Raw genomic sequence first — 26,707 nt, 5'->3', positions numbered from 1 at the left:
GGCTTCAGTCAGGAACGTGTTATGGAGCAACTCCCAATTAACTATGAAGGCAGAAGCCCTGCCTCTTCACCATCTTAGGCCCTGTTGAGCACAATGCCCAGATACTGAGTGCCAGTTTAGGGAAAGTCAGATGCAGTCAGCTCTTAACTTTTGGGATGTCATGGAGCCTAGAATCCGGGGAGAGGTAGGCACCGTTTATTCAGTGAATGTTTATCCTTACATCTTAGGTAGCCTGTATCGGCCATGCTGTGACCTCCATAACTAGGATGAGCCCTGAGCCTGGGGACAGCTCCAGTCCCTCCGCATCCATGGTTCTCCAACCTCTTACAGGGCGCCAAGAGGAATCTGCGGACCCCAGGTGGGCCCGCAGTGGTGCTCAGGGTTTCTGCTGCTCTCTCCCAGGTCAGGCGACCCCCACAAAGGCCACACTCCCAGGTGGGTAGACCAAGAGCTTGGTAGAGAAGGCCAGAATACCCACATCTCTCAGCTTCTGGATTCAAGAAACTTCAGGACGCCGCTCCACAAAGATTGGAGGCAGTCGTTGTCCCTCTTATTCTGCTGCATGGTTGGGGAAATTAAGGCACGGATTTACCTACGGCCATGCAGGGAATGCGCAAAGACCGCTAGGACGGAGTTCTAGATCTGCGGGACTGCGTCTTAAGGTGCGGGGGTGGGGAGCTGGCCCTAGGACAGGTCCGGGGTGGGGCTGCCGTTTGCCTCGCGTCCGGTAGAGGTCCGCTCGCACCCAGCACGGGCGGCTCCAGAGAGCAGCTGCGGCGGCCGGAGGTAATCTCTGCCTCGCGTGGATCGCAGACTGGCCTGGAGGATCGACAGCTGCGACCCAGGAGGCGCGCCGGGGCGCAGGAGGCGGATCGGGGCTGCGGGGAGTGTGCCACAACCCGGACCGTCCCCAGTACCTTCCCGGAGGGCGACGTGGGGTGGGGCCGGCGGCCCTGCAACTCGAGCTGCGGCCTCAGTTAAAAATACCCCTTGCCCTCCCCTCCCTTTGGCTGGCCGTGCCCTTCTGTCCCAGCCCAACCCTCATCACCCGGACAGGCGCCCGGCTCCTCCCGGGGGACAACTCTGCCTTTTACCAATTTGTCCTCACGCAGAGTTGGCTCAAAGCCTGCCGAGGAAGGGAGGGACCGAGAGACACCCTGAGTAAGAGATAGTAAAAAAAAAAAAAAATAAAAACGTTGTGTGAGAGATAAGAGAGAGCATAGAGGGAGCGGGGTAAAAGCCTCAGGAGTAGGTGGAGGACCAAAGAGGGAGGAACCAGGGCCGAGGGGCGGTGGAGGAGGGCGGGGAGGAGCCCTCTTCCTGGTTGGGCCCTGCCCTGAGCTGCCACCAAGGAAGCCAGCAGCAGGGACTGCAGCAATCTCCCAAACTCCCCTCCCCCAGGTAAGGAGTTGGGTGCCCAGACTGCGATTGTCTGACCCAGGCCACTGCTTCTGAGGCTAGGGTGCTGTCGTTGATCGACCCCTGCTCAGGTCCTCTCGGTGCCTGCGTGAGGGGTTGGGGTCAGGAAGCAGCTCAACGCAGGCGCTCACCCTGTAGCCAGGAGCTGGGCCGGCGTCCAGTGCTCTGATGTTCAGCCGGTCTCAGGAGCCTGTGGAGGGGCATCAGTGCCTGAAGTATTCAGTTACTAAGACGCCAAAAAAGGCAAATGAAGTAGATGCTTGGCAACTTTGTGGAGGGGGCTTCCAGGCAGAAAACAAGGTCGGAGATTCTACCTGAAGTGCTGATGTGGGCTGGCCTCGCCGGACACCACCTACCTGGATGGCTGGCAGAGAACTGTCAACCCTGGATAATGGGAATAGGGGAAAGGAGAGGTGGTGACCGGGTACCTAGAAACTGAGCACCCTTTTCCAGATTTGGGGAGCCTGACAAGGTGGCTGGGAGTCCCAGGATCTGTAAATGGGGTAGTGAAGCAGAGAAACCGTGTCTGGGGAGGAATGGACAGGTCCAGGAAAGCACTAGCAGGCAGGAGCTGCATTCTATTTCTGGGAAGGCCTGGGTTTCTAGCAGGCCCATGTGTCCCCCAGGATGGCAGAGGAGTTCATCACACCTGTGTACTGCACCGGGGTATCAGCCCAAGTGCAAAAACAGCGTGCCAAGGACCTGGGCCTGGGCCGCCATGAAAACGCCATTAAGTACCTGGGCCAGGATTATGAAAAGCTGCGGGCAAGATGCCTGCAGAGTGGGGTCCTCTTCCAAGATGAGGCCTTCCCTCCGGTGACTCACAGCCTGGGCTTCAAAGAACTGGGTCCCAATTCCTCTAAAGCCTACGGCATCAAATGGAAGCGTCCTACGGTAAGAAGGCCACGCTGGGTGGAACTTGGCTCTGCTGATGGGTGAGGAGTGGGACTGGGGCCCCGTTATTAGTGGTGGCTGGGTGGCTGGGTGCCAGTTTCTAAGAGGGACTGGCCCAGGAACAGGACTGTGGGTCTTGTAGGAGCTGCTGTCAAACCCCCAATTCATCGTGGATGGAGCCACCCGAACAGACATCTGCCAGGGAGCACTGGGTAGGCCCCCAGGGCGGGGTTCTGGGTGTTTTTCCCATTGTGGTTCCCCATTCCCGCTCCTTTGGGCACTGCCCCAACTCCTCCCTTCTGCAGGCCCAGACAGGCTCTGGCTATCAGCACAGGTGCTGGTTTGCCCAGATTCCTGGGTCTTTTCTGTAAGCTGAGGGAGATGAAGGGTTCCTCACCCAGGGAATCCCCAGGTTGTCCCCAACATCCCACATAGGCAGCCTCTCCCTCTCCTGAGCAGACCCACAGGGCAAGTCTAATAAGGGTCTTTCTTATCCCAGGGGACTGTTGGCTCCTGGCTGCCATTGCCTCCCTCACCCTCAACGAGACCATTCTACACCGAGTGGTTCCCTACGGCCAGAGCTTTCAGGATGGATATGCTGGCATCTTCCATTTCCAGGTGAAGGGCCCTGCACCCTTCTTGGGGTGGAGGCATACTCGGCATTAGGGCCATGTTCAGGGATGGCCCACAGCACTCTGAAGTTGGGATGTGCCACACCCCGTGGGGGCAGCCCTCCCTCTGGAGGTATTTGACCGCTCCATGCCACCTCTGGTCGGTCATGAGTGAACGGTCAGGCAGGTATTTCAGCTGGCGTTCTTCCTAGGTGAGGCCGTGCTTAGGGAAGAGAGTGTGTGGAGGAGAAAGACTGCTTTGGTTCACAAAGTGATCTTTTGTTTCACCCAAGCCTCAGTTTCCCCAGTTAAGATGGAATATTCTGCTGGGGAAACCCAAGGGCATCTTTGTGGGTCACTTCTCCCTTTCCCAACCTCCCAGCTTTGGCAAGATCTGACAGAGTCTAGGAGAAAAGATAGACTTGGGATTTAAAACTCCTTCTCCTGATGTTTCCAACATGGCCTACTTTTCATGTTACATGAACAAATTCTCCAGGAGCCGGTGTTGAGAGAAGTACACCCCAAAAGTCTTAATTGAGGTCTTCCGGCCATGATGACCCCGCCATGCCTGGAGACTCTCTTCTTTCCTTCTGCCTAGTCAGGGCCCCTACCTCACTCTGCCCTGGCCGAGAAGAAATGGTGGGTGTTACTATGCTGAGATCCTCACACTTAGCCCGCTCTAGCCCACAGGGGCGTAGCCTCACTACCCTTTTCCCCACCCCCCATCCTCAATTCTCCAGTCTTCTCTCCGGCTTTTGATTGACCCCCTCAGTACCTCCTCCCAAATCCTTCAAGGGGCTTCTTCTTACCTCACTATTGTAGGCTTCTCCCTGTGACAGTTATTGGAGCTCTCGGAAGCTTCTGTTCCTAGGCAGCCTGGGTCTGCACCTCACCCTTCTACCCAGGTCCTTGGGCATCTCTAGGGGAAATCCGGTGACTTGGTGAACCAGCCCCACCCACCTATGGTGGAGGGTCTGGGTGCAACATTTTCAACCTACATCTCTCTCTGATGCCCATAATCAGGCTTAGACTAGGGAGGCAAGGAGGGGGCGGGGCCTAGGGGTTGTCTTGAAGAACTTCTTGCCCTTGCTCTCTCAGCTCTCTCCACATCCGAAGGGGAGCCGTATTCCATTTCAGTCTCGAGTTGTAGGTGTCACCTGCACTGTCTTAGTTTCTGTTGTTCCTTTTCCTGGGTAAGAAAACTGAGGCTCAGACCTGAGGCCATGTAAATCATCTCACTGTTGTCTAGGGACTGTCAAGAAACCAGTCTGTACTTGTTCATTTAAGAATTTTAATTACTTACTATTTTTGCAAGTGTCTGCATGTGTGCACACACGTGTGAATGTGTGTTAATGAGGAGTAACAGTGTGTATGTTTATATGCCTGGTGTGTAAAGGTCAGTTCTCTCATTCCACCATGTGGATCCTGGAATTGAACTCAAATTCTCAGGCTTAGTAACAAGCACCTTTATTTCCAGATCCATCTCCGTGGTCCAAATATGTCTTTGTGGAATTGTTGTTTTGTTTTTGAGACCCAGTCTTACTATGTAGCCCTGGCTCTCCTGGAACTTACTGTGTAGATCAGGTTGTCCTTGAACTCACCTTCTGAGTGCTGAGATTAAAGGTGTGTGTAGTTGTGGCACCTGGGGCTGAGGAGGGCTGACTGACTGTGTATACTCTAGTAGACAAAAGCATGCTTCTATGAATGCATGTGTGTTACACATTCACCTGGCATATGGATCTAGACTCATGCATTTAGTAGGCCCAGCTGGAGCTAAAGCCTGGGGGACCCCAGAGTGCTCACTTTGCTCCTCCCCAACAGCTGTGGCAGTTTGGGGAGTGGGTGGACGTGGTCGTGGATGACTTGCTGCCCACCAAGGACGGGAAGTTGGTGTTCGTGCACTCTGCCCAGGGCAACGAGTTCTGGAGTGCCCTGCTTGAGAAGGCCTATGCCAAGTGAGTAGGAACCCCAGGGCACACCATCAGCCTCCAGGGGTGGAAGGGTTGCTCCTGGCTCTCATACCTGGTCCTACCTGTCCTGGAACTGCCCACAGAGTGAATGGCAGCTACGAGGCCCTCTCAGGAGGCTGCACCTCAGAGGCCTTTGAGGATTTTACTGGTGGGGTCACCGAGTGGTATGATCTGCACAAGGCACCAAGCGACCTCTACCAGATCATTCTGAAGGCCCTGGACCGAGGCTCCTTGCTGGGCTGCTCCATTGATGTGAGTGACATCCACGTTCCTCTGCACAGCCCTAACCTCATCCTCAGCCCAGGCTCAGCCTCAATGTAGGTTGTGGATGCAAAACCAGCCCCACCCACCACCTCCTTCCTGTCTTCCACCTCCAAACCTCCGACCTCACCGTGCCCCAGACTAGTTCCCTGATTCCTTCTGCTCCCTTCCCTTGTCAGTTGTTTTGTTTGTTTGTTTATTTGCTTATTTTTTTCGAGACAAGATTTCTCTGTAGCAGCTTTGGCGCCTGTCCTGGAACTCAGTCTAGAACAGGCTGGCCTCAAACTCACAGAAATCCACCTGCCCCTGCCTCAGTGCTGGGACTAAAGGCCTGTGCCAGCACTACCCAGCTCAGTTTTTTTTAATGAATTATTTATTTGCATTTTATATGTATTGTTTTGCCTGTATGAATGTCTATGTGAAGAAGTCAAATCCCCTGGAATTAGAGTTATAGACAGTTGTGAGCCTCCATGTGGGTGCTGGGAATTGAACCCAGGTCCTCTGGATAAGCAGCCAATGCTCTTAACCGTTGAGCCATCCATCTCTCCAGGCAGCACATATATTAAAATTGGAATTATACAGAGAAGATTAACAAGGCCCTTTCTCATTCTTATTCCCTTTCCATGTTCAGAGGCCATCACAGCCCAGTGCTTCCATCTCTGATAAGACCTCTTTCCTACTCTCAGACTTCACCCACTCCTAGCTCTGCCCTCTCCTTTCTCCTTGCTTCCCCTCATTAGCCCCACAATTCCCACAACTGTTTCCAGATCTCCCTAGTCCGCCCCTGATCACTCCATGCCAGCATCATGCAGTCTTCCAGGCCGTCCTTGGCCAAATACTGCTATGTGGCCCAACATGAAATCTCGGAAACTTACTTAAACACTGAGATCTGAAACTCTGGTTTGCCTGGGCTGTTGCTGCCTGTGAACTTCATGATTGACAATGCCACACTACAATGTCTGAAAGGTTAGCTATGGGGCTGGAGAGATGGCTTAGTGGCTAAGAGCACAGACTGCTCTTAGAGAAGTCCCAAGTTCGGTTCCCAGCACCCACATCAAATAACTCACAACCTCCTTGTGACTCCTGCTCCCCTCGGGCTCTGAAGCCACTGCCCACTGAAGGTATCTTCACTTGTAAGTGCACATACCGATGCACAGTCACACAGAGGAAACTTTCTTTTAAAGGCTGTATGAGTCTGCAAGTTTAGCCCCATTTGAATCTGTCTTTTTCTTGCCCTTGCTTGCCTGCACACCAAGTTCCTCTTGGGGGTGGGCTTGATTCTAAGTGTGTGTATGAGCACACTCACCATGTTGCCAGCCCTAACCCGTAGCAGCATAGTGACGGCCTCGAGGTGGATTGGCCCTGCTCCCCAGGAGGTACAGCGTTCCTTTACAACAATGGAGTGGGCAGGATAGGAGTCCCTGGTAGTTTCTCCCACCAGCCTTTGTGTGGGTGAGGTGCCAGGAGGACTGGGTGTACCTTATGACTGCTCCAAGCAGGAATGGCGCCTCATCTGATCACAGTGCATGTTTCCTTCTGCAGATCTCCAATATCCGGGATTTGGAGGCTATTACCTTTAAGAACCTGGTGAGGGGCCATGCGTACTCTGTGACGGCTGCCAAGCAGGTATTTCCTGGGTGGGGCCTGCCCTGAGAGTGGTTCCCACTCCCATGCCTTCTTGGCATCTGACCAGGGTTGTGGGAGGTGGTTTCTCCTTTTTGACCTTCTGGGCTAACCATCCCGTGGTATGCATTGATACTTATCCCAGTGACTCTAGTTCAAGTGTACAGCTGCCTCGCAGGGCTGTATATCCCTAGAGGACTGGCTGTTTGGCCCTGGTATGCTGCTGAGTACTAAGCGGGGTGAGGTGGTAAAGAATGTGGCCAAGGAAGAGGTGTCAAAGGGCATAGCAGTGATATGTAATCTGGGAAACAGGTGATTTACCAGGGCCAGCGGGTGAGCCTAATTCGAATGCGGAACCCCTGGGGCGAAGTGGAATGGAAAGGACCCTGGTGTGATAGGTAAGGGACAGGACAATGGGCACTGGTTTGGGAGGTGTGGGGGTCTGGAGAAATCCCTGACAGGTCTGCCTGGACTGCAGCTGGCTGGAAATGGACTCAGGGTTGAGTAGAGGGGTCCCATCTTGTGTACTTCTTTAGGATTTTGCTCTGACAGACCCACCAAGGCTGTGGGAGCTGGGGCAGCCTGTGGGTATATCAGGGCATCTGATCTCACCTTGATAAGACACCACCCTGGCTGGACGTGGTGGTTTATGCTTGTAATTCTTGTGCTCAGGAAGCTGAGGCAAGAGGATCACTACAAAGTTGAAGCCAGCCTGGGTTGCACAGAGTGAGTTCCAGCTCAGCCTAGGCTCCATGGTCTTTAAGAGGGGATGAGTATGGTACTACATAGTGAGACCGGTCTCAAAAAGAAGAGGGGCCCTTGAGTCGGGACCGACCGACACAGACCCCAAGAGGGCTGCTTCTAGAGAAAGGCCTGACCTGGGCTCTGGAAAACACACCAGGTTGGACAGGACCCAGGGCCAGAAGTTAGCTAAGTCAGTGGTGTCCAGCCCTGGCCGTGCCTGCTTCCCACAGCTCCTCAGAGTGGAACAAAGTGGACCCCTATGAGCGAGAGCAGCTGAGGATCAAGATGGAGGATGGGGAGTTCTGGTGAGCAACCCTTTTCTCTACTTGCTCCCCTAAAACTCAGTTCATGATGGGGAGCTGTGTTTCACCTCTGCGCTTGGGCCCGCAGGATGTCATTCCAAGACTTCACACGTGAGTTCACCAGACTGGAGATCTGCAACCTCACACCTGATGCTCTTAAGAGCAGGACCCTCCGGAACTGGAATACGACACTATATGAGGGCACCTGGCGCCGAGGGAGCACAGCTGGTGGCTGCAGGAACTACCCAGGTGACCTGAGCCGAGAGGCAAGCTGGAAGACAGAGCAGGGGTGTGGGGAAGGCCACCTGCCTGAGCCTGTTCTGTGCCTTGGGAGACAGTATACTTGGGTGTTCCTCACATTAGCCTTGAAGAGTACATCCTTAACTGTCCTTAAGGTACTAAAGGACCATGCTGGACGCTTGGGGCCTGGGTCAGAAAACCTTGTTGTTATCCAAACATCTGCTGGTCATTCCTCATTCCCAGCACCCTTCCCTCCTGACCCACTAACTTCCTGTCCTCTCACCTTTCCCTCTTACAAGTGGGTGACTGTAGCACGTGGCCAATTGCATTGTCCTGTGCCCCTTCCCACATCAACCTTTTCCTGGGCTCCAGCTCCACCTGCCCACCACAGAGCATCATGGGCCTTGCCATTCACTGCTCAGCCCAGTCCAGGAATACATCTGCCTCTGCCCAGGCCTCACTCTCTGGGAACTGACTGATCTTGCGGACTCCCATTTGGATTACTCTACCATTTTGCGCATGCTGTCTGTCTGTCTGTCTGTCTGTTTCTCTCTCTCTCTCTCTCTCTCTCTCTCTCTCTCTCTCTCTCTCATTTTTGTTTGTTTTGATTTTTTTTCTGCGTCAGGGTTTCAGGTAACCCAAGCTAACCTTGAGCTTGCTCTGTAGTCAAGGATGACCTTGAACTTCTGATCCTCCTGTCTGCTTCCAAAATGCTGGGATTATAGGTGGCATTATAACACCTGGCTTATGTGGTATTGGGGATGGAACCCAGGCTTTGCGAATGTGAGACAAGCCCTCTACCAATTGAGACACCGCCCAGTCCCCTTACCCAGATATGAATCATCATCTTAATATATATATATATTACTTGTTTGTTTCCTAAGACAGAGTTTCTCTGTGTAGCCCTGGCTGTCTGGAATGCACTCTGTAGACCAAGCTGAATTCAAATTTGGAGATTTGCCAGCCTCTGCCTCCTGAGTGCTGGGGCTAAAGGACTGTGTTACAGCCACCTGGCTCATTTTAATATATTTTAAAATATTGCATTTATTTATTTTATGGGGGTACATGTGTGCATGTAGAGGGTCAGCTTGCAGGGCTGGTTCTTGTCTTCCAGCATGTGGTCCTGGAGATCTGACTCAGGTAGTCAGACTTGGTGGCAAGTGCCTTTATCCGCTGAGCTGTCCTGCCTGCCCTTGCTGTTTCATCTTGACCTTGCAAACATCTAGTTCCCTGGCCTTTTCCCTCTCTTTGCTCCTGTCACCCCAACACAACCACAATCCCAGTTGAACCAAGCTTTCTACTGAGTCGGAACCACAAAATGTGGCTGGAAAAAAACACAAGTAAGGCTTTTTTCCTTGTAAATTCGTAACCACAAGCCTCTAATTAGCACTTTCCATGGCCCGCACATCCCACTAGGAGCTCTCTACTCTCCTCCGGCTTCCTTTATTGTCTTCTAGGGACCTGGCAAGTCATTGAAAAGAGACCACGTCCCCTGTGGCAACTCATTCTTGTCATTCCAGTGCTTGGGAGGTAGAGACAGAAGGATCAGGAGTTCAAAGCCAGCTTTGAATGTAGAGCAAGTCTGAGGCCAGCCTGGCTGCGTGAGACCCTGTTAGAAAAGAGAGGAAGAGATTGCCCGGCGGCGGTGGCACACACCTTTAATGCCAGCACTCCGCAGACAGAGGCTGGCAGGCAGGTCTCCACCCTCTTCTGCTCTGAATTGCCATGCTGCCATTTCCTCCCTGACAGCGTTGGCTTGACCAAGTTCATCCCTGTGGTATTCCCTCGAGAAGCTCACCGGTGTTTTTTAGAAGCATTTTTCTCCCCACTTTATTTTTCTTCAAACCTTTAAGCGCTGGTTTCCTGTTCCACAGCTGAGCGGCCTGTGCTTCCCTCTGCCGGCCTCTTTATCACCATTGTGCAGTTCCTGATCTTTGTGGGTATTTCTGGCCCTGGTCCAAGAGTCTGTCAATTACTCATTGATGTAATTTTTTTTTTTTTTTTGGTTTTTCGAGACAGGGTTTCTCTGCAGCTTTAGAGCCTGTCCTGGAACTAGCTCTTGTAGACCAGGCTGGTCTCGAACCCCCAGAGGTCCGCCTGCCTCTGCCTCCCGAGTGCTGGGATTAAAGGCATGCGCCACCACCGCCCGGCCATTGATGTAATTGTTATGGATTTATCAGAAGTCCTGTTTTTAGACAAGGTGGATTCCTTCAGGAGTCTCTTTGCTAATTTTTTTAAAAAATTTATTTTAAAATTTATTTATTTTATGTATATGGGTATTTTGCCTACATGTATATCTGTGCACCAAGTGCATGCCTAGTGCCCATGGTCAGAAGAGGGCATCAGATGCCTAGAATTGAACTTATAGAAGTTTGTGAGCCACCATGTGGGTGCTGGGACTCTAATTCCATCCTTTGCAAGAGTAGTATGTATATGTAGCTGCTGAGCCATCTCCCTTGCCCCTCCAATCCCAGGAGAGACAGAGTCCTGTGACCTAAGTTCTATTAGAACTCACGTTCAATTAGAACTCAGTTTGCAGCCAAGGATGACCTAGAACTTCTGAGTCTCCTCCCTCCACCTCTGGCTTTAATCTTTTTGTTGTTGTTGTTGTTGTTTGTTTGGTTTTTTTTAAAGAGAGTTTTTCTGGGCAGGCCTGGCTGAGACGGAAGTCACTCGGTAGACCAGACTGTCCTCACACTCAGAGACCCACCTGACTCTGTCTCCAAGTGCTGGGACTTACAGAGAACATAACCACACTTAAATCTTGCCTTTTGTTTGCTTACAGATTTTGGCATTGGGTTAATAAATCTTTTATTTCCTTCAGAAAACTTGAGGGTCCTGGGTGGTGGTGGTACACACCGTTAATCCCAAGAGGCAGAGGCAGGAGGATCTCCGTGAGTTCGAGGCCAGCCTGGTCTACAGAATGAGTTCCAGGACAGCAAGGGCTGTTGCACAGGGACCCTGTCTCAAAAAAACAAAAAAACAAAAAACTTGGGGGCACTGAAGTATAATTCAGTGGTAGAGTGTTTTCTGGAAAGTACATGGTTCTGGATTCCAGCCCCAGGACAATCTAAAGTAAATAAATGTAATAGTTTATTTTTAAAAGATTTCTGTTTGGGGCCTTCATGGCCAGCCTCAATTTCATAACTAAAATAAAATTAGATCTTATTTGGAATTCTTATTAGATCTACAGATCAGATTTACATTTTTTTTTTTTTTTTTTTTTTTGGTTTTTCGAGACAGGGTTTCCCTGTAGTTTCTAGAGCCTGTCCTGGAACTAGCTCTTGTAGACCAGGCTGGCCTCGAACTCAGCAGATTTACATTTTTATATTTTGAGCCTTTCAGTCTCAGAATGTGGTATATCTTTAGTGTGTGTGTGTGTGTGTGTGTGTGTATGTGCGTGCATGCTTGCTTGCTTGCTCGAGCTCTCATATATGCAGGCACACATATGTGTTCAAATGTTCACTCATGCGTGTGCAAGTGGAAGTCAGAGGTCAGTGTTGGAGGTTCTTCCTTGGCTACTTCCACCTTGTTTTTGAGAGGGCCTAGGCTGGGTGGCCAGAGAATTCAGAGGTGTCCCTCTGTCCCCTTGCCCACTCTGGGATTAGAAGTGGACAATGCCACACTGGGATTTGTTTGTCTGTTTTCAGTTTTTTAAGATTTTTTTTTTGAGACAGGGTTTTACTGTTTAGCTCTGACTGTCCTAGAACTCACTGTGTAGACCAGGCTGGCCTTGAACTCACAGAGATCTACCTGTCTCTGCCTCCTGAGCCAGAATTAAAGGCGTGCGCCACCACTGCCTGGCATCCTGGGTTTTTTAACATGGGTTCTGGAAACTGAACTCATGCTTGCAGGGCAAGAACTTTCCAGATTGAGCTCTCTTTCTAGCCCTTTATTCTGGCCTTCCATTGCTCTTTATAGAAGAATATAATTTTTTTTTTTTTTTTGGTTTTTCGAGACAGGGTTTCTCTGCAGCTTTTAGAGCCTGTCCTAGAACTAGCTCTTGTAGACCAGGCTGGTCTCGAACTCACAGAGATCCGCCTGCCTCTGCCTCCCGAAGGCTGGGATTAAAGGCGTGAGCCACCACCGCCCGGCCAAGAATATAATTTTTAAAAGGGTTTGTATGTCTTTTGAGATCTAGTGCTTGGTGAGCCATCCTTCTACTATAAGAGACTATGTGTGTAGTATCCAACACACTTGTACCAGAAGTGGTTCAGAGTTTATATATTTTTGGCTTTTGACATATTTGTATATGTATATAGTAATATTTTTTATTTTTACATTATGCATATGGGCGTTTTGCCTGCATCTATGTTTGTGTACCACATGCATGCCTGGTATATGTGGAGACCAGAAGAGGGCATTGGTTCCTCTGGGATTGGAGTTACAGACAGTTGTGAGCTGCCATGTGGGTGCTGGGAATTGAACCCAAATCTCCTGAAAGAACAACCATCATTTTTAACCACAGAAACAGTTCTCCAGCCCCAAAATAGCTTTTTTTTTTTTTTTTTTTTTTTGGTTTTTCGAGACAGGGTTTCCCTGTAGTTTCTATAGCCTGTCCTGGAACTAGCTCTTGTAGACCAGGCTGGCCTCAAACTCAGAGATCCGCCTGCCTCTGCCTCCCGAGTGCTGGGATTAAAGGCGTGCGCCACCACCGCCCGGCCCCAAAATAGCTTTTAAAAATAACATTTATTGAGGCAGGTGTGGTGGCACATGGCTTTAGTCCCAGTACTAGGGAGGCAGAGGCAGGCAGATCTCTGAGTTTGAGGCCAGGCTGTTCTATAGAGTGAGTTCCATAACAGCCAAAGCTACACAAAGAAACCCTGTCTTAAAAAAAAAAGCAAAGCCGGGCCGTGGTGGCGCACGCCTTTAATCCCAGCACTCAGGAGACAGAGGCAGGCGGATCTCTGTGAGTTCGAGGCCAGCCTGGTCTACAAGAGCTAGCTCCAGGACAGGCTCTAAAGCTGCAGAGAAACCCTGTCTCGAAAAACCAAAAAAATAAAAAAATAAAAAAAAAAAGCAAAATAAATACATAAACAGATTCTTGCCTCTCAAATGATACTTATGGATACAATAATGCCCAGTTGCCTTTTAAATGTAGTTTGTGTCCACACGTCTCTTCTAGATTCTTTGTGGTTTACTAGCTGGCGCCCAACGAATGACATCACATTTGTGTCATCTTGTCCCACTTCCCCAACTTTCCGTGCGTTTTCTTTCCTACTACAATGACTAGAGTAGAGCATATAGGAGCCGCCATTAAGGGATTCCTGGTTTGGCTTGTCTTTTTGTTGTTGTTTAATTTTCTAATACTGTATTTACTTTGGCAGGGCGGGGTTCACACAGGAGGTCAGAGTACAGATTGTGGGAGTTGTTCTTCTCTTTGCACCCTGTGGAACTTGGGGTGGAACTCAGACGGTCAGGCTTGGTGGCATGCACCCGTAGAGGTCTCCCCAGCTCCAGTAATACATATTTGTGCTAGGTGTCGCTAGAGCAGACTTGCTGGTGGGGGCACTGGGGAATGAAGGGCTTTGTGGGAGGTTCTGTTGTTGCTCTGTGGTCCTAGAAATCAAATCCAGGGCCTTATACATGCTAAACAAGTGTTATGCCCAGAACCACATCCCTGCCTCCCCACTTGCCCCCCAACTTTTTGTTTTTGTTTTTTTTTTTTTTTTAAAAAAGACAGTTTCCAGCCAGGCGATGGTGGCGCATGCCTTTAATCCCAGCACTCGGGAAGCAGAGGCAGGCGGATCTCTGTGAGTTCGAGACCAGCCTGGTCTACAAGAGCTAGCTCCAGGACAGGCTCCAAAGCTGCAGAGAAACCCTGTCTCGAAAAACCAAAAAAAAAAAAAAAGACAGTTTCCATCTTAAAATTCATGGTTGTCCTTCCTCTGCCTCTCAAGCGCGGAGACTGTAAGTCTGTACAGCCATGCGTGGTTTATCGGGTACTGGGGATGGGACCCAGAGCTTTGTGCCATGGTCTACCAGGAGGCAAACAGTCTACCAACTAAGCTACATCCCCACCTGATAAAAGTTTTTAGTTTCATATTTTGTGTATGTATGTGGGTGTTTTGCCTGCATGTATGTCTGTGTACTACATGTATACCTGGTGCCACGGATGCCAGAATCGGGCAACAGATCCCCTTGAACTGGAATTACAGACAGCTGTGAGCCACCTTGTGGAGGCTGGGAATCAGACCAGGCCCTTTGGAAGAGCAGCTGGTGCTCTTAACTGCTGAGCTATCTCTCCAACCCTTTGAACATTCATGCGACAATTTTCATGAGTGAGCTTTGCCTGTTCATTCTTTGCTCGCACTGATCACACTGCTGTGCTCCTGTCTTCTCTATTAGAACAGTCTCTTCCTTTGTGTGCTCCAGTAGAGTTTGCATAAGGATAGATGGTTTGTTTGGTAGAATGTACAGCTGTTGAACCTGCTTTTTCCTTTTCATGAAAATTAGCTTCTTCAGTCTGCAGTCCTAGGGATGGCAACTTGTGTGTAGCGATGAAGCACTCTGTACTGAGATGCATCCCCAGCAGTCCTCATCCCAATGTTTATGTATTTAACTTCTTCTACCTGCCTATCTGCCTATCTATCTATCTATCTATCTATCTATCTATCTATCTATCTATCATCTATCTATCTACCTATCTACCTCTCTCTCTCTCTGATGTGTATGAGTATTTTGCCTGCATTTATATCTGTGCACCACATGCATGCCTGGTGCCCTTAGAGGCCAGAATCGAGCAACAGATCTCCTGGAACTGGAGTTACAGACAGTTGTGAGCTTCCAAATGGATGTTTAGAACTGAACCCGGGTCGTCTGGAAGAACAGTCAGTGCTCTTAATGAACCTCTCCAGCCCCATGGGTGATTTCATAATAGTCTACTTTGAATTTTTTCTTTCTTAAAGATTTATTGTACCTTGGGGTTTTGCCTGCATGTATGTCTGTGTGAGGGTGTCAGATCCCCTGGAACTGGAGTTACAGACAGTTGTGAACTGCCATGTGGGTGCTGGCATTAAACCTGGGTCCTTTGGAAGAACAGCAACTGCTCTTAAACACCTAGCCATCTCTCGTGTACCTTTCATGTTTAGATCACACTTATTTTTATTTGAAGTTGATGGTGTTTCATGTGTCACTGTGAACACATGAAAGTCAGAGGACAACTTTACGGAGGTCACTTTTCTCCTTCCACCATGTGTCTCCATGAGGGGTCAAACTCAGGTCATCAGACTTGGCAGCCAGCACCGTTACCCACGGGCCCTTCACACCGGCTGTACATTAACACTTTTATCTCCATTAATTTGCTTTATCTCCCCTCCCTTCTTTCTTTCCTTTCTTTCTTTCTTTTTTTTTTTGTTTTTTTTTTTTTTTTTTTGTTTTTTCAGACAGGGTTTCTTTGTGTAGCCTTGGCTGTCCTAGAACTAGCTCTGTTGTCTAGGCTGGCTTTGAATTCACAGAGATCTGCTTGCCTCTGCTTCCTGAGGGCTAGGATTTAAAGGTGTGGGCCACCATCACCCAGCTAGACAGGGTCTTACTTGGTAGTCCAGGTTAGCCTGAAATTCACAGTAACCCTCCTGCCCAGTAAGTTTTTCCCACTGTGCATTTGAATGTCTCACGAACACGCCTAATGCATCTTGTTTTGTTTCATTGAGACACAGGGTCTCATGTAACCCAGGACAACCTTAATCTGGTTGTGTAGCTGAGGATGCCCTGGACTTTTTCTTTTTTCTTTCTTTTGTTTGTTTTGTTTTTTGAGATGGGGTTTCTCTGTGTAGCTTTGGAGCCTGTCCTGGAACTCACTCTGTAGACCAGGCTGGTCTCGAACTCACAGAGATCTGCCTGCCTCTGTCTCCAGAGTGCTGGGATAGAAGGCGTGCACCACCACTGCCCTGAGGGCCTTGGACTTCTTATCTTCCTGTCTCTACCTCTAAGTGCTGGAATTACAGCCGCCAGGTTTCGCTTTCCCTTTATGCTTTGTTGCGGTTGTTAGTCTTTTAAATGCTGAGGCTGGCTTCTAGAGGCTCATGAAGGTGACACAGTGCTCTGCCACAGAGTCCAGCCCTATCAACACCCTGTGCCCAGCTGCTCTTCTAAACAAGGTAGAGATTTTAGAGCACCTTCCTTGGCTTGCCCTTCCCTCTATAACATGGCATTTTAATTCTAAACCATGCCATAAATTAAATGCTATGGTCACATGAGCTTGGATTGTCTGGGGATAATGACGGTCATCACATTCTCAACCTGTCATCTGTTCATAATCTCTACTTAAAATGTGTTTTAAAAGTTTTTGCTGGGCTAGGGAGATGGCTCACTGCTCTTCCAGGAGACTCCATTTACTTCCATACCTCTATCAGTAACTCACAATCATCTGTGCCTTCAACTCGCGGGGATGTAATGCCCTCTTCTGCTGCCTGTGGGTACTGCACTCATATGCACATACTCACCAACACAAGCATACAAAACTAAAATCAATCAAACAAGGGCTGGAAAGCTGGCTCTGTTCTTTCAGAGGTCATGAGTTCAATTCCCAGCAACCACGTGATGGCTCACAACCACCTACAGTGGGACAGTGGGATCTGATGCCTTCTTCTGGCTCTCAGGTGGACATGCAGACAGAGCACTTATACATATAAATATAAATATATATATATATATTTGTATGTGTGTACCTGTGTGCTACTATGCCCAACTTGGATGTCTGAGTGGTCTAAGGCTCAACGCTTCTTGTAAAGGCACCGAGGAAGCCAGGCACTGGCTACTCCTTGGGGGCTCAGCTTTGCTGTCACTATTCCAGGCCAATTGCAGCTTCCTCCTCATTTTAGAACCCAGGGCCTTGAGCACACCAGTGTTCACTGAGTTACTATAAATGCTGCAGCTCCTCCAGCTTACTTTCTGAAGCACTAATTAGTCTTACCAATAGAAACCCAGAATCAGATATCAAGGTAAATGTTGAAAGATCAGAGAAGCAAAGGAGTGGCCACAGTCAACTCTTACCTCTTTGGCTCCTCTGACCTAAAGGGCCTGAGATCCTGTCTCCCTAGTGCTGGTATTAAAGGCATGAGATTCCAAGTGCTAGGATCAAAGGTGTGAGCCACCACCTCCTGGCCCTGTTTCTCTGTTAGACTCTTTCAATCTCTGTAGCCCAGGGTGGCCTTGAACTCCTGATCTTCCTGCTTCCTCCTCCCAAATGCTGGGATTAAAGGTATAAGCCACCACTATCTGGCCTATTCTATGGTTAACTAGTAGCTAGTTCTGCCCCCTGATCTCCAGGCAAGCTTTATTTGTCAGAACACAAACAAAACATCACTTTTCTTTGTAGTAATTCTGATATTCACCCACTTCAGCTTCTGAAAGACAAGCCCTGACAGGCAGAGACACTGTCCTGCCCATCTCCTCTCCTGTTTTGTAAGTCAGGGGCCATGTAGAACCGCAGTATTGAACAAGTTTATGAGTGAGTAGACACAGAATGTGGAGACAAGGCTTGGGAAGCCATCCACCCTGCCTGCCTCTGAGCCTTCTCTCTTCCTGCAGCTACCTTCTGGGTGAACCCACAGTTCAAGATCCGGTTGGAGGAGGTGGATGACGAAGATGACTATGACAGGCGCGAGTCGGGCTGCAGCTTCTTGTTGGCGCTCATGCAGAAGAACCGTCGCAGGGAGCGGCGCTTTGGCCGGGACATGGAGACCATTGGTTTCGCGGTGTACGAGGTTAGCCTGAAGGGTGGGCTCACCTCCTCCCACTGCAGGAAGCATCCACGGAAGTGGTTGGTCCAGGAAAGGAGGGTCGCCGTTCTTCTAGAATGTGGGATGTTGCTGTGGAGAAGAGGGAGCTGGGCTGATTTTTTTGTGTGCCACAGCTTCTGGAGTCAGATCATGGGCTCAGCTTTTGGAGCTTTCTGTGGAGCAAGGATGCGAGCAGAGGCCTGTGGAGTTGGTGGGGAGAGTCTGCTTCACTGGAAGAGGCTATTCTAGGCCCTACTTGGTTCCTCCCCTGCATCTTTTTGTTGTTTTGTTTTTGTTTGGGGGGGGTAGGGTTTCTTTGTTTATCCGTGGTTGTCCTAGAACTCACTCTGTAAGACAGGCTGGCCTCAAACTCAGATCCTCCTGTCTCTGCCTCCTGAGTGTTGGAATTGAAAGTGTGTACTACAGGACTGGCTCAGTGGTTAAGAGCACAGAGATCCTGAGTTCAGTCCCAACAACCACATGGTGATTCACAACCATCTATAGTAGGATCTGATGCCCTCTTCTGCCATAAAGGCATGCAGATAGAGCACTCATATATATAAAATAAATTAATTTTAAAAAATGTGTGCACTATCACTGCCCAACTTTCCTTGCTTTTTTCTTTTCTTTTTTTTTTCTTTTTCTTTTCTTTCCTTTTTGTTGAGACACAGGGTTTCTCTGTGTAACAGTCCTGGCTGTCCTGGAACTCACTTTGTAGATTAGTCAGTATGGCCTCGAACTCATTGTTTCCCAAAGGCTGGGATTAAAGGCATATGCCACCACCACCCAGCCTTTCCCTGCTTCTTATTCTGCAGTTCAAGATAGAGATGGAAACTTCTAGATCTCCCTTATCAGGGCAGAGGGAGGCCACAGCATTGGCCTCCATCCAGAAGCCCTCGCAGCGGATGTCCCTGGGCTTTGTCACACTGAGATTGGCCACGTGGCAGCTGTTTTAAGGAGCAGAGGCCTAGGAGGTCACAGGGACAGAGACTTCTGCCCTGTCCTTCCACTGGGAGGATAGGTCTGAGTCACCACTGGCCTGTTTCCTGTCCCCTAGGCTCCCTCCCTGAGAACTCAGGACCTCTACCCGACATGTCTGCCCTAGCTTCCTGGGCAAATACACATTATTCTCTCTGTCTCTCTTGCAGGTCCCACGGGAGGTAGGTGTGGCTCTCTTTCTACTTGGTTCATCAGTCCCTGAACTCACCAGCCTGATGGGGCCTGGAGGGGAGGATCAAGGCTGAAGTCAGCCCTACCCACACCCCACATCCAGCGTCCGGAGATATCGTCTTGTTTGTCACTGCCTGAAAAATGCCCCCCCACCCCCAATACTTGTTCACCAAGTAGGACAGTCATTGTACTCCTGGGGGCAGGTAGCAAAGACTGGATTTGAAACCTGATCCTCAGTCCCCATTCAGCATGCTCACAGGCCAAGTTCTGTCTCGCTGCTCATACTGAGGAAGTGCTAATCAGGCCCTTGGGGTGGGGGGGGGGGCTAGGAGCCGCTGGCTGAGAGGTCTGCACTCTGGAACAGTTGCTGCAGCCCTGGACCTCGGGGGTTGTATGGAGATGTGGCACTTCCCAGCTATGCATGGGGGCACACGTCTGTAATTCCAGCACTTGGGAGGTAAAGGCAGGAGAATCAGGAGATCAATGTTACCCTTGATTGTAAAGAGATGTCAGGGCCAGCCTAGGCTACATAAGGTCCTATTTTAGTGTGTGTGGGGGGAATAGATAGCATTTCCTCTGGAGCTATCAAGATGGTCAGCAAAGTGCCACTGTCAGGTTTCATGCGAGGCACGACATAGGGAAAGTGCCAATGAATGACAGTGGTGTCAGAACTTACATGGCCTCTTAGGTTTCTTTGTCAGTCCTGGATGTGACCCTAGGATCTCACACATGCTAGGCAAGCACTGGGCTACATGCCCTGCCTGCATCAGGTTTTAAATTTTTTTATTGTGTGTGTGTGGGGGGGTGCATGAACCACATCATGAGTGTAGAAATAAGAGGACCTCTTTGTGGAGCTGGGCTCTCCCCTTCGTCCGCCTTTCCATAGTGTCCCAGGATGGGACTCAGGCCACCAGGCCTGTGCAGCAGGTATGTTTACCTGTTGAGCCCTCTCGACAACCTGGCGTCATAGTGTTGTTGAGTCCCTTATCTGCAGTCACGTTGGGCACTCATATTTTCTTTTTATTGTTTTATTTTATTTATTATTTATGTACTTTTGAGATAGGGTTTTATGTAGCCTAGGCTGGCCTTAAACTTGCTTTGTAGCTGAGGGTGACCTTGAATTCCTGGGGTTGCAGGCCCATATTTGATGTAATACAGTGCTGGAGATCAAAGTCAGGGACTGGAATATCTCAGTAGGTAAAGGCACTTGTCCCCAGGCCTGAAGAGCTGAGTTCGATCCTCGGAACCTGCATGGTGAGAGGAGAGAGCAGACTCCCACAAGTTTTCCTCTGACCTCCACTCACACGTGGGCATTCAGGCATCCCCTCCCCCAACCACAGTAAAAAAATGTAAAGATGCTGGGGATGTCCTGTACCACTGATGCCCTGTGCCGCTGGTCCGCATCTCCAGCTGAGGCACCCAAGTTTTGCAGAGGGTGAGTAACTTATCAGGGTCTTGCAGGCTGTGTGCCATGACTTAGCAAGCCGCTTCTCACAGTCTGGGCTCTGGACTGCAGGCCTGGACCCATACCCAAGGGTAGCCTGGGCTCTGGACTGGGGGCCTGGACCAGTATCTGAGGGCAGCCTGCGCGGGCACTGCAGTTCCCCGCTTGCTTCCTTCCTCCTGCCAGCTGGTGGGTCAGCCTGTGCACTTGAAGCGGGACTTCTTCCTGGCCAACTCCTCTCGGGCGCGTTCAGAGACCTTCATCAACCTCCGAGAGGTCAGCAACCGCATCCGCCTCCCGCCGGGGGAGTATGTGGTAGTGCCCTCCACCTTCGAGCCCAACAAGGAGGGTGACTTTGTGTTGCGTTTCTTCTCAGAGAAGAAAGCTGGGACCCAGTGAGTAGTAGATTCCCCTCGCCCCACCTCTCCATTTCCCCTTCTCTCTGCTGCCACTGCCCCAGGCCCTCTGACTGACCTTCTCCACTCTGCAGGGAGCTAGATGAACAGATCCAGGCCAACCTCCCTGATGAGGTATGTGGTCCCCTTATTTCCCCCAGGTTCGTGATGGGATTTGGGTTCCAGCTGGCAGGACAAACTCCCTTCTGATAGAAGTCCTTAAGAACAATATTAGCTAGTCCCTTGTTTGCCTAGCACTTCACAGTTTGCAAGGAACCTGTAATGATGACAGTAGGCAGTTCTTATGCTACGTCTGTGTATCTTGTTTCTTCTCCATAACTACTTCATCTGCCTTCTTCATGATATCACCCTCTGAATGGGAAACACAAGTTCAGAGAGGCTGATGAGTTTGCCTAGTTCACACAGCAGACTCCAGCCCAAACTTTTCAGCACTCACTGACTTGTACCCATCATTTAGGCTACAAGAGTCCTAGACAGAATGCAGATCCCATTTTACAGGTTAGAAAAGTGAGGCTCAGAGAGATGGAGTGACTTGTAATTGTGAGGTCCCACCCCACCTCCAGTGGCTGTTCCTGCAGGCAAGGGCCAGCCCATACCATCCCTGACCTAGTCTCTCCATTTTGGGTACAGAGAGTGCTGTCTGAAGAGGAGATCGATGACACCTTCAAAACCTTGTTCAGCAAGCTGGCAGGGGAGGTACATCAGGGCCTGGTGGGGGTGGTAGGATGGGAACCCCCTGTGTGAAGGGGGAACCCGGTAGATGCCGTACTTCCTCTCCTCCTAGGACATGGAGATCAGTGTCAAGGAGCTGCAGACCATCTTGAACAGGATAATTAGCAAACGTGAGGATATCCAAATGACTGTCCCCACCCCATGTCCTTTCCCCACTCATTCCAATCATCATGGAATTGAACCGCATACCTTGGTCTAGGTGGCTGTCAGGCCTTCTACTGTCTGGCTCCACTCGCAACCATTCCTATCCCAGACTTCTTACTAACCCTGCTCCGCCCCATCTGCTCCCTTGAGCTTTGTGACTTTAGGGAGGACAGACAGCCCTTAGCAGGGCCAGCCGCAGGTGCTTAGTGCTGATGAAAAGGCAAGGACGTAGAGTAAGACTGAATTCCAGGCTCTGGTGTGTGTGGACAAAAGCAGCGACTCCGACCTGCTCTTCCCTTCTGGCCTTGGCTGCTGCACGTTGGCGTGAGCCTGTTCTAGCTGCCAGTGTTTTGCTGTGCCAGGCCTCTGTCTACACACCTCCCTCGGGCCAGTATCTCCCTGGTCCTACCCTGCTTGTTTACCCTCCCCAGCCCACAGTCAGCACCTGCCGGCTCCTCTTCCACCTAATTTCTTGTATGTCTGCCCAGTACTTCCTTCCTTTCATTCGGTGCCAGTTTGTAGATTTGAATCTGGCTCCTGAGGCCCAGGAACGCTCTGTGGTCTCTCAGGAGGACAGCACTGCACCCCATAGTTTGCTGGCCTCAGTGCCTGTGGGCTGGAGCCACACTATCACTGATCACTGCAGGGCTCCTGGCAGGACCAGTCCTGCAAGACCTCTGAATTGAGCCCTGGGACTGGGTTCTTCTCCATCTCTGTCATCTCTCTTGGCAGATAAGGACATCGGGTGCCCTGCTCTATCATTCTCTGTGCCCTCGAGACAGGGTCCCTCACTGAGTGGAGGACCAGGCTGGCAGCCAGCAAGCCCCAGCAATCTTCCTCCCTCTGTCCCCAATGGCTCTGGGGTTACAGACTGTGTGTGTGTGCATGGGGAAGGGATATGAAGGCTGTGGGTTTGTAAGTTTTTATTATATATTTTTATATAAATGTTTGCCTGCACACATGTAAATGTACCACATGTATGAACCGCATCCCCTGATCTGGAGTTATGAGTGGCTGTGGAGCCATTGTGTGGGCGCTGGGACATAAACCTAGGTCCTCTAGGGGGCTGGAGAGATGGCTCAGAGGTTAAGAGCATTGCCTGCTCTTCCAAAGGTCCTGAGTTCAATTCCCAGCAACCACATGGTGGCTCACAACCATCTGTAATGAGGTCTGCTGCCCTCTTCTGGCCTGCAGGCATACACACAGACAGAATATTGTATACATAATAAATAAATAAATATTAAAAAAAAAAACCTAGGTCCTCTGCAAGAGCAGCCAGTATGCTTAATTAATAAGCCATCTTTCCAGCCATCTTTTCTCTTCCTTTCTTTTCTTTTTTAGATAGGGTCTATATATCTGAGGCTGGTCTCGAGCTCCTGATCCTCTGTTCTCCTCCTTCCAACTGCCATGGTTACAGGCCTGCACCACCATGCTTGGTGTATATGATGGGGATCAAACCCAGGGCTTAACGGCTGCCAGGCAACCACCCTCCCAACTAAGTTGCATTCTCAGATCTGTTTGTTTGTTTCAGACAAAGACCTGCGGACCGATGGCTTCAGCTTGGAGTCATGTCGCAGCATGGTGAACCTCATGGACGTATCCTTCCATCTGCTCTTGTCTCCTGTGGAGTTTGAGGTTGAGGGAGATGCTGTGTAACTGTCCTAGGAACAGCTGAGAAGCTTGGGTAGAGCTGGGAGGGTGTGGATGTGATGATGTCTCGTGTTCAAATACTTTCTCAGATATCTTCCAGTTGCCCAGGAAGGGAGACTGATGCACAGGTCTTCTGGGAGATGGAGAAGATCTCAGTCCTAAGGCTGGTACTATTTCTGCACCTCTCTACATCCCAGTTAACTATACCCAACTCAGAGAACCCTGGCCACAGGCTGCAGATGGCCGCTCTGTCTCTCCCTCATGGCCAGGCCCCTTCTCCCCAGCTCCCCCTCTTACACATCTGCTCTAAGTTTCCTTCTTAACATCTGTCAAGCGTGATGGCAATGGGAAGCTGGGCCTGGTGGAATTCAACATCCTGTGGAACCGCATCCGAAATTACCTGGTAGGTGGTCCCTGGCTGGGTTCTCCTGCTCCTCTGTGGCCTCAGTCATGGTGTGGCCAGGCCTGGCGGCAGAGCCCGGCCCAGCTGTGTAGCCAGGCCTCTCTCAGACCTCCTTTCTACATGCAACTCCTTTCCCACCCACGCCCACACGTCTCAGCAAATAAGACCTTCCTGGCCGTTGCCCTCCTCCCTTCCTCTCCCTGGGCAGAAGGTTGTCCTGAAGAGCTGCTGACTCACTGGGTCCACACCCTTTACTCTCCACCCAGACCATTTTCCGGAAGTTTGACCTGGACAAGTCCGGCAGCATGAGCGCCTACGAGATGAGGATGGCCATCGAGGCCGCAGGTGAGGTCCGAGGCTGATGGCCCCACGCTCCTGAGCCCCATGGCTGCCTCTCTGGGGCTGATGGTGCTGATGCTCTGGTTACCGAACTGTCCCTCCCTTTCCTCTCCCTACCAAGAACAAGGGGTTTTTGGTTTGCAGTGTGTATTTGTGTGCATATGTGTGTGCATACATGGAAGCCAGAGGTTGACCTCATCTGTCTGCCTCCGTTGCTCCTTACTGAGACAGGGTCTCTCACTGAACCTGGGTCTCGCAGATTAAGCTGGTTCAGCTATCTAACCTTCCTGCAATCTGCCTTCCAAGTGAATGTTGGGATTGCTGGCCGACTACCACACCCCCCTGGTGTGGATTCTAGGGTCCAAGCTCTGGACCGAGAGTTTTCATGGCAAGTGCTTTATCCATGGAGCCACTAAACAGAGCCCTTTCTTACAGCCCCAATGTAAAGAAGTAATTCTCAGAGGGAGAGCGACTGAGTTCAGGACATATAACCAGGCAGGCAGAGAGAGGATGTCGGGTATCGGCTCCAAGCTCAGGGGAGATAGGTGCAGGACTCTCCCACCTTGGCCTGTGTAAAAACAAGTCCAGAGTGTTTTACCCAAATGCGGCCAGATGCCTAGGTCCTCTGCAGCCACCTCCCGATTTCCTGGAGTGACCTGGAGTGACTCCCAGGCCTGGCCCTCACTTGCCCAGCCCCTCTCCACTTTACCCAAGAGGTCTTTCCAGAGAAGGATGACCCTGTGTATCCTGCCCAGAACAACTCCTCCACTACCCTCCCTGGCTGCATCTGCTCCTCCTCTTCCTCTACCCAGGCTTCAAGCTTAACAAGAAGCTGCATGAACTCATCATCACCCGCTACTCAGAGCCTGACCTGGCCGTGGACTTCGACAACTTCGTGTGTTGCCTCGTACGACTGGAGACCATGTTCCGTGAGTGTCCCTAACTGACCCTACTCTCTTACAGTGCCCGCCATGTGTCCTCATGAGCCAGCGGGAGAGATGGGGGGCAAATAGGATGGAGGCTGAGGAGGGAACAGGGACTTATCCATAAGTACTAGGTGTATGAAGTATGGGCAGAGAAGGGCCTAAGGAGGCCTCTTTGAGCAGGAAGCTTCATGGCTCTAAGAGGCAATAGCTTGGGGTGCATGGGAGGTAGGAGACAGTCTTGTTGGATATTAATTGGCTGGTGTTCCAGGCTATAACTCATCTTTTTCTTGAACACAGGGTTTTTCAAAGCTCTTGACACAGACCTGGATGGTGTTGTGACCTTTGATCTATTTAAGGTGAGATGACCGTTCATGTTCACCTGTTCCTTCCTGGGCAGGAGTCCATAGCCTTGGAACCAGATCTCAGATATGAGCCCTAGTCCTGGAAGCCTTGGATCAGGGGCTTTGGGGGCCAGGGGAGGGATGAAGAACAGGAGGCCAGGCCCCCAGATGTGGGAATCCGCAGACTGGTCCCCTGGACTAGAGAAGTAAGAATGCTCCCCCTGCTGGGCATGATGGTGCACATCTCTAATCCCTACACAGAGGAGGCAGAGGCAGGTGGATCTCTGAGTTTGAGGCCAGCCTGGCTTACAGAGTGAGTTCCAGGACAGCCAGGACTACACAGAGAAACCCTGTCTTAAGAAAAAAAGAAAAAAAAGCACCCCTATCAGCAGAGGGTCCCCCCAAAAAGGGGATGAGGTGTGGATGGCGATGGCTGAGCCCTGGGGCTGGACCCTGGGCTCTGGACGGGTGAAGAAGGAAGCTGAAGGGCCTTGCTGCCCTTCTGTGGCTCCTGGTAACCTGCCCATCTTGCCCTTACAGTGGTTACAGCTGACGATGTTTGCATGAAGAGAGGATTCGACTCCCATTGCCCGGCTCTTCTTTTCCTCTTCTGCCAACCCAAGCCTTCCTGCCATGCCACACCAGACCACATCAGCTGCAAGTGCCTTCCTTGGAACAGGAAGCCACCTTTGTCCTCCTGTCCTTTCTCCTCCCCACTACCTCTATTCAACAGCTCTGGGCAGAGTCATGGGCCCCTCCCTACCTCTGTGGCCAAAGGCTCAGAATGGACAGCCCTGGACCCTGCTCATGGCTAAGACCAGGAAGGCAGCTCCTTGCTTATTCCTTCCTCTGGGGCAGGAGCAGGTACCCCTGCCCCCACCCCCACTAGAGTCTGGTTGTGTGTCCTCCCTAATCTGTAGAGGCTATAATCCTTGCCATCCCCTAGACTTCAGACTTTATAACCACTAGCTAGCTCACACTGTCTGCATCTGGGTACTGAAGGCCTCTCCCCACAAGGGAGCTCCACAGCCAGGATCACCTGTGCCTTCCTGTGCAACAGCCGAGATCCCCTCTGCAAACCAAACCACTCCTCTCCTGCCCCATGTGCCCACCAGGAACTTCCTGGCTTAGCGGGTGCTCAGGCCCTCCCTTCCTCCCCTCCTCCCTTTTTTATATTGGTCATTTTCAAGGGAACGTTTGAGGGGCTAGTGCACTGATTATGGAGGACCAGGCACTGAGGGTGGGGTAGGACGGTCCCTTGTTCAGTGCAGTGGGAAAATAAAAGAAAGGGTGCACATCCGTCTCTGTGTGTTATTCTCCCAAACCTTGATGGTACCAGCAAGCCAGGGCTTAGAG

The 26,707-nt window shown here is 50.7% G+C and overlaps 1 protein-coding gene across 1 annotated transcript; it reads left to right on the top strand.

The window, feature by feature from the left end:
* Window positions 1-1,102: 1,102 nt before the first annotated feature.
* Capn1 (calpain 1) lies at window positions 1,103-26,651 on the top strand. The gene is made up of 22 exons (XM_038349191.1): window positions 1,103-1,401; window positions 2,046-2,313; window positions 2,456-2,525; window positions 2,813-2,931; window positions 4,746-4,879; window positions 4,978-5,146; window positions 6,698-6,781; window positions 7,091-7,176; window positions 7,753-7,827; window positions 7,913-8,073; window positions 17,596-17,771; window positions 18,935-18,946; window positions 20,587-20,795; window positions 20,891-20,930; window positions 21,447-21,512; window positions 21,601-21,658; window positions 23,224-23,288; window positions 23,677-23,745; window positions 24,012-24,090; window positions 24,897-25,013; window positions 25,308-25,366; window positions 25,892-26,651. Exons 2-22 carry the CDS (start codon window positions 2,047-2,049, stop codon window positions 25,916-25,918), a joined length of 2,142 nt encoding a protein of 713 aa, XP_038205119.1. The 5' UTR covers window positions 1,103-1,401; window position 2,046; the 3' UTR covers window positions 25,919-26,651.
* The last annotated feature ends 56 nt before the right edge of the window (window positions 26,652-26,707 follow it).

This window comes from Arvicola amphibius, chromosome 1 (assembly GCF_903992535.2).
Source record: "Arvicola amphibius chromosome 1, mArvAmp1.2, whole genome shotgun sequence".
Lineage (NCBI taxonomy): Eukaryota > Metazoa > Chordata > Mammalia > Rodentia > Cricetidae > Arvicola > Arvicola amphibius.
Note: the sequence above shows the minus strand (reverse complement) of the source record. Positions and strands in the feature narration are given on the sequence as shown.

Coding starts and splice junctions, on each gene's coding strand:
- Capn1 (XM_038349191.1), top strand. CDS start 2,047: ATGGCAGAGGAGTTCATCACACCTGTGTACTGCACCGGGGTATCAGCC. Junction 6,782..7,090: donor CTGTGACGGCTGCCAAGCAG/GTATTTCCTGGG, acceptor TCTGGGAAACAG/GTGATTTACCAGGGCCAGCG. Junction 20,796..20,890: donor GAGAAGAAAGCTGGGACCCA/GTGAGTAGTAGA, acceptor TCCACTCTGCAG/GGAGCTAGATGAACAGATCC.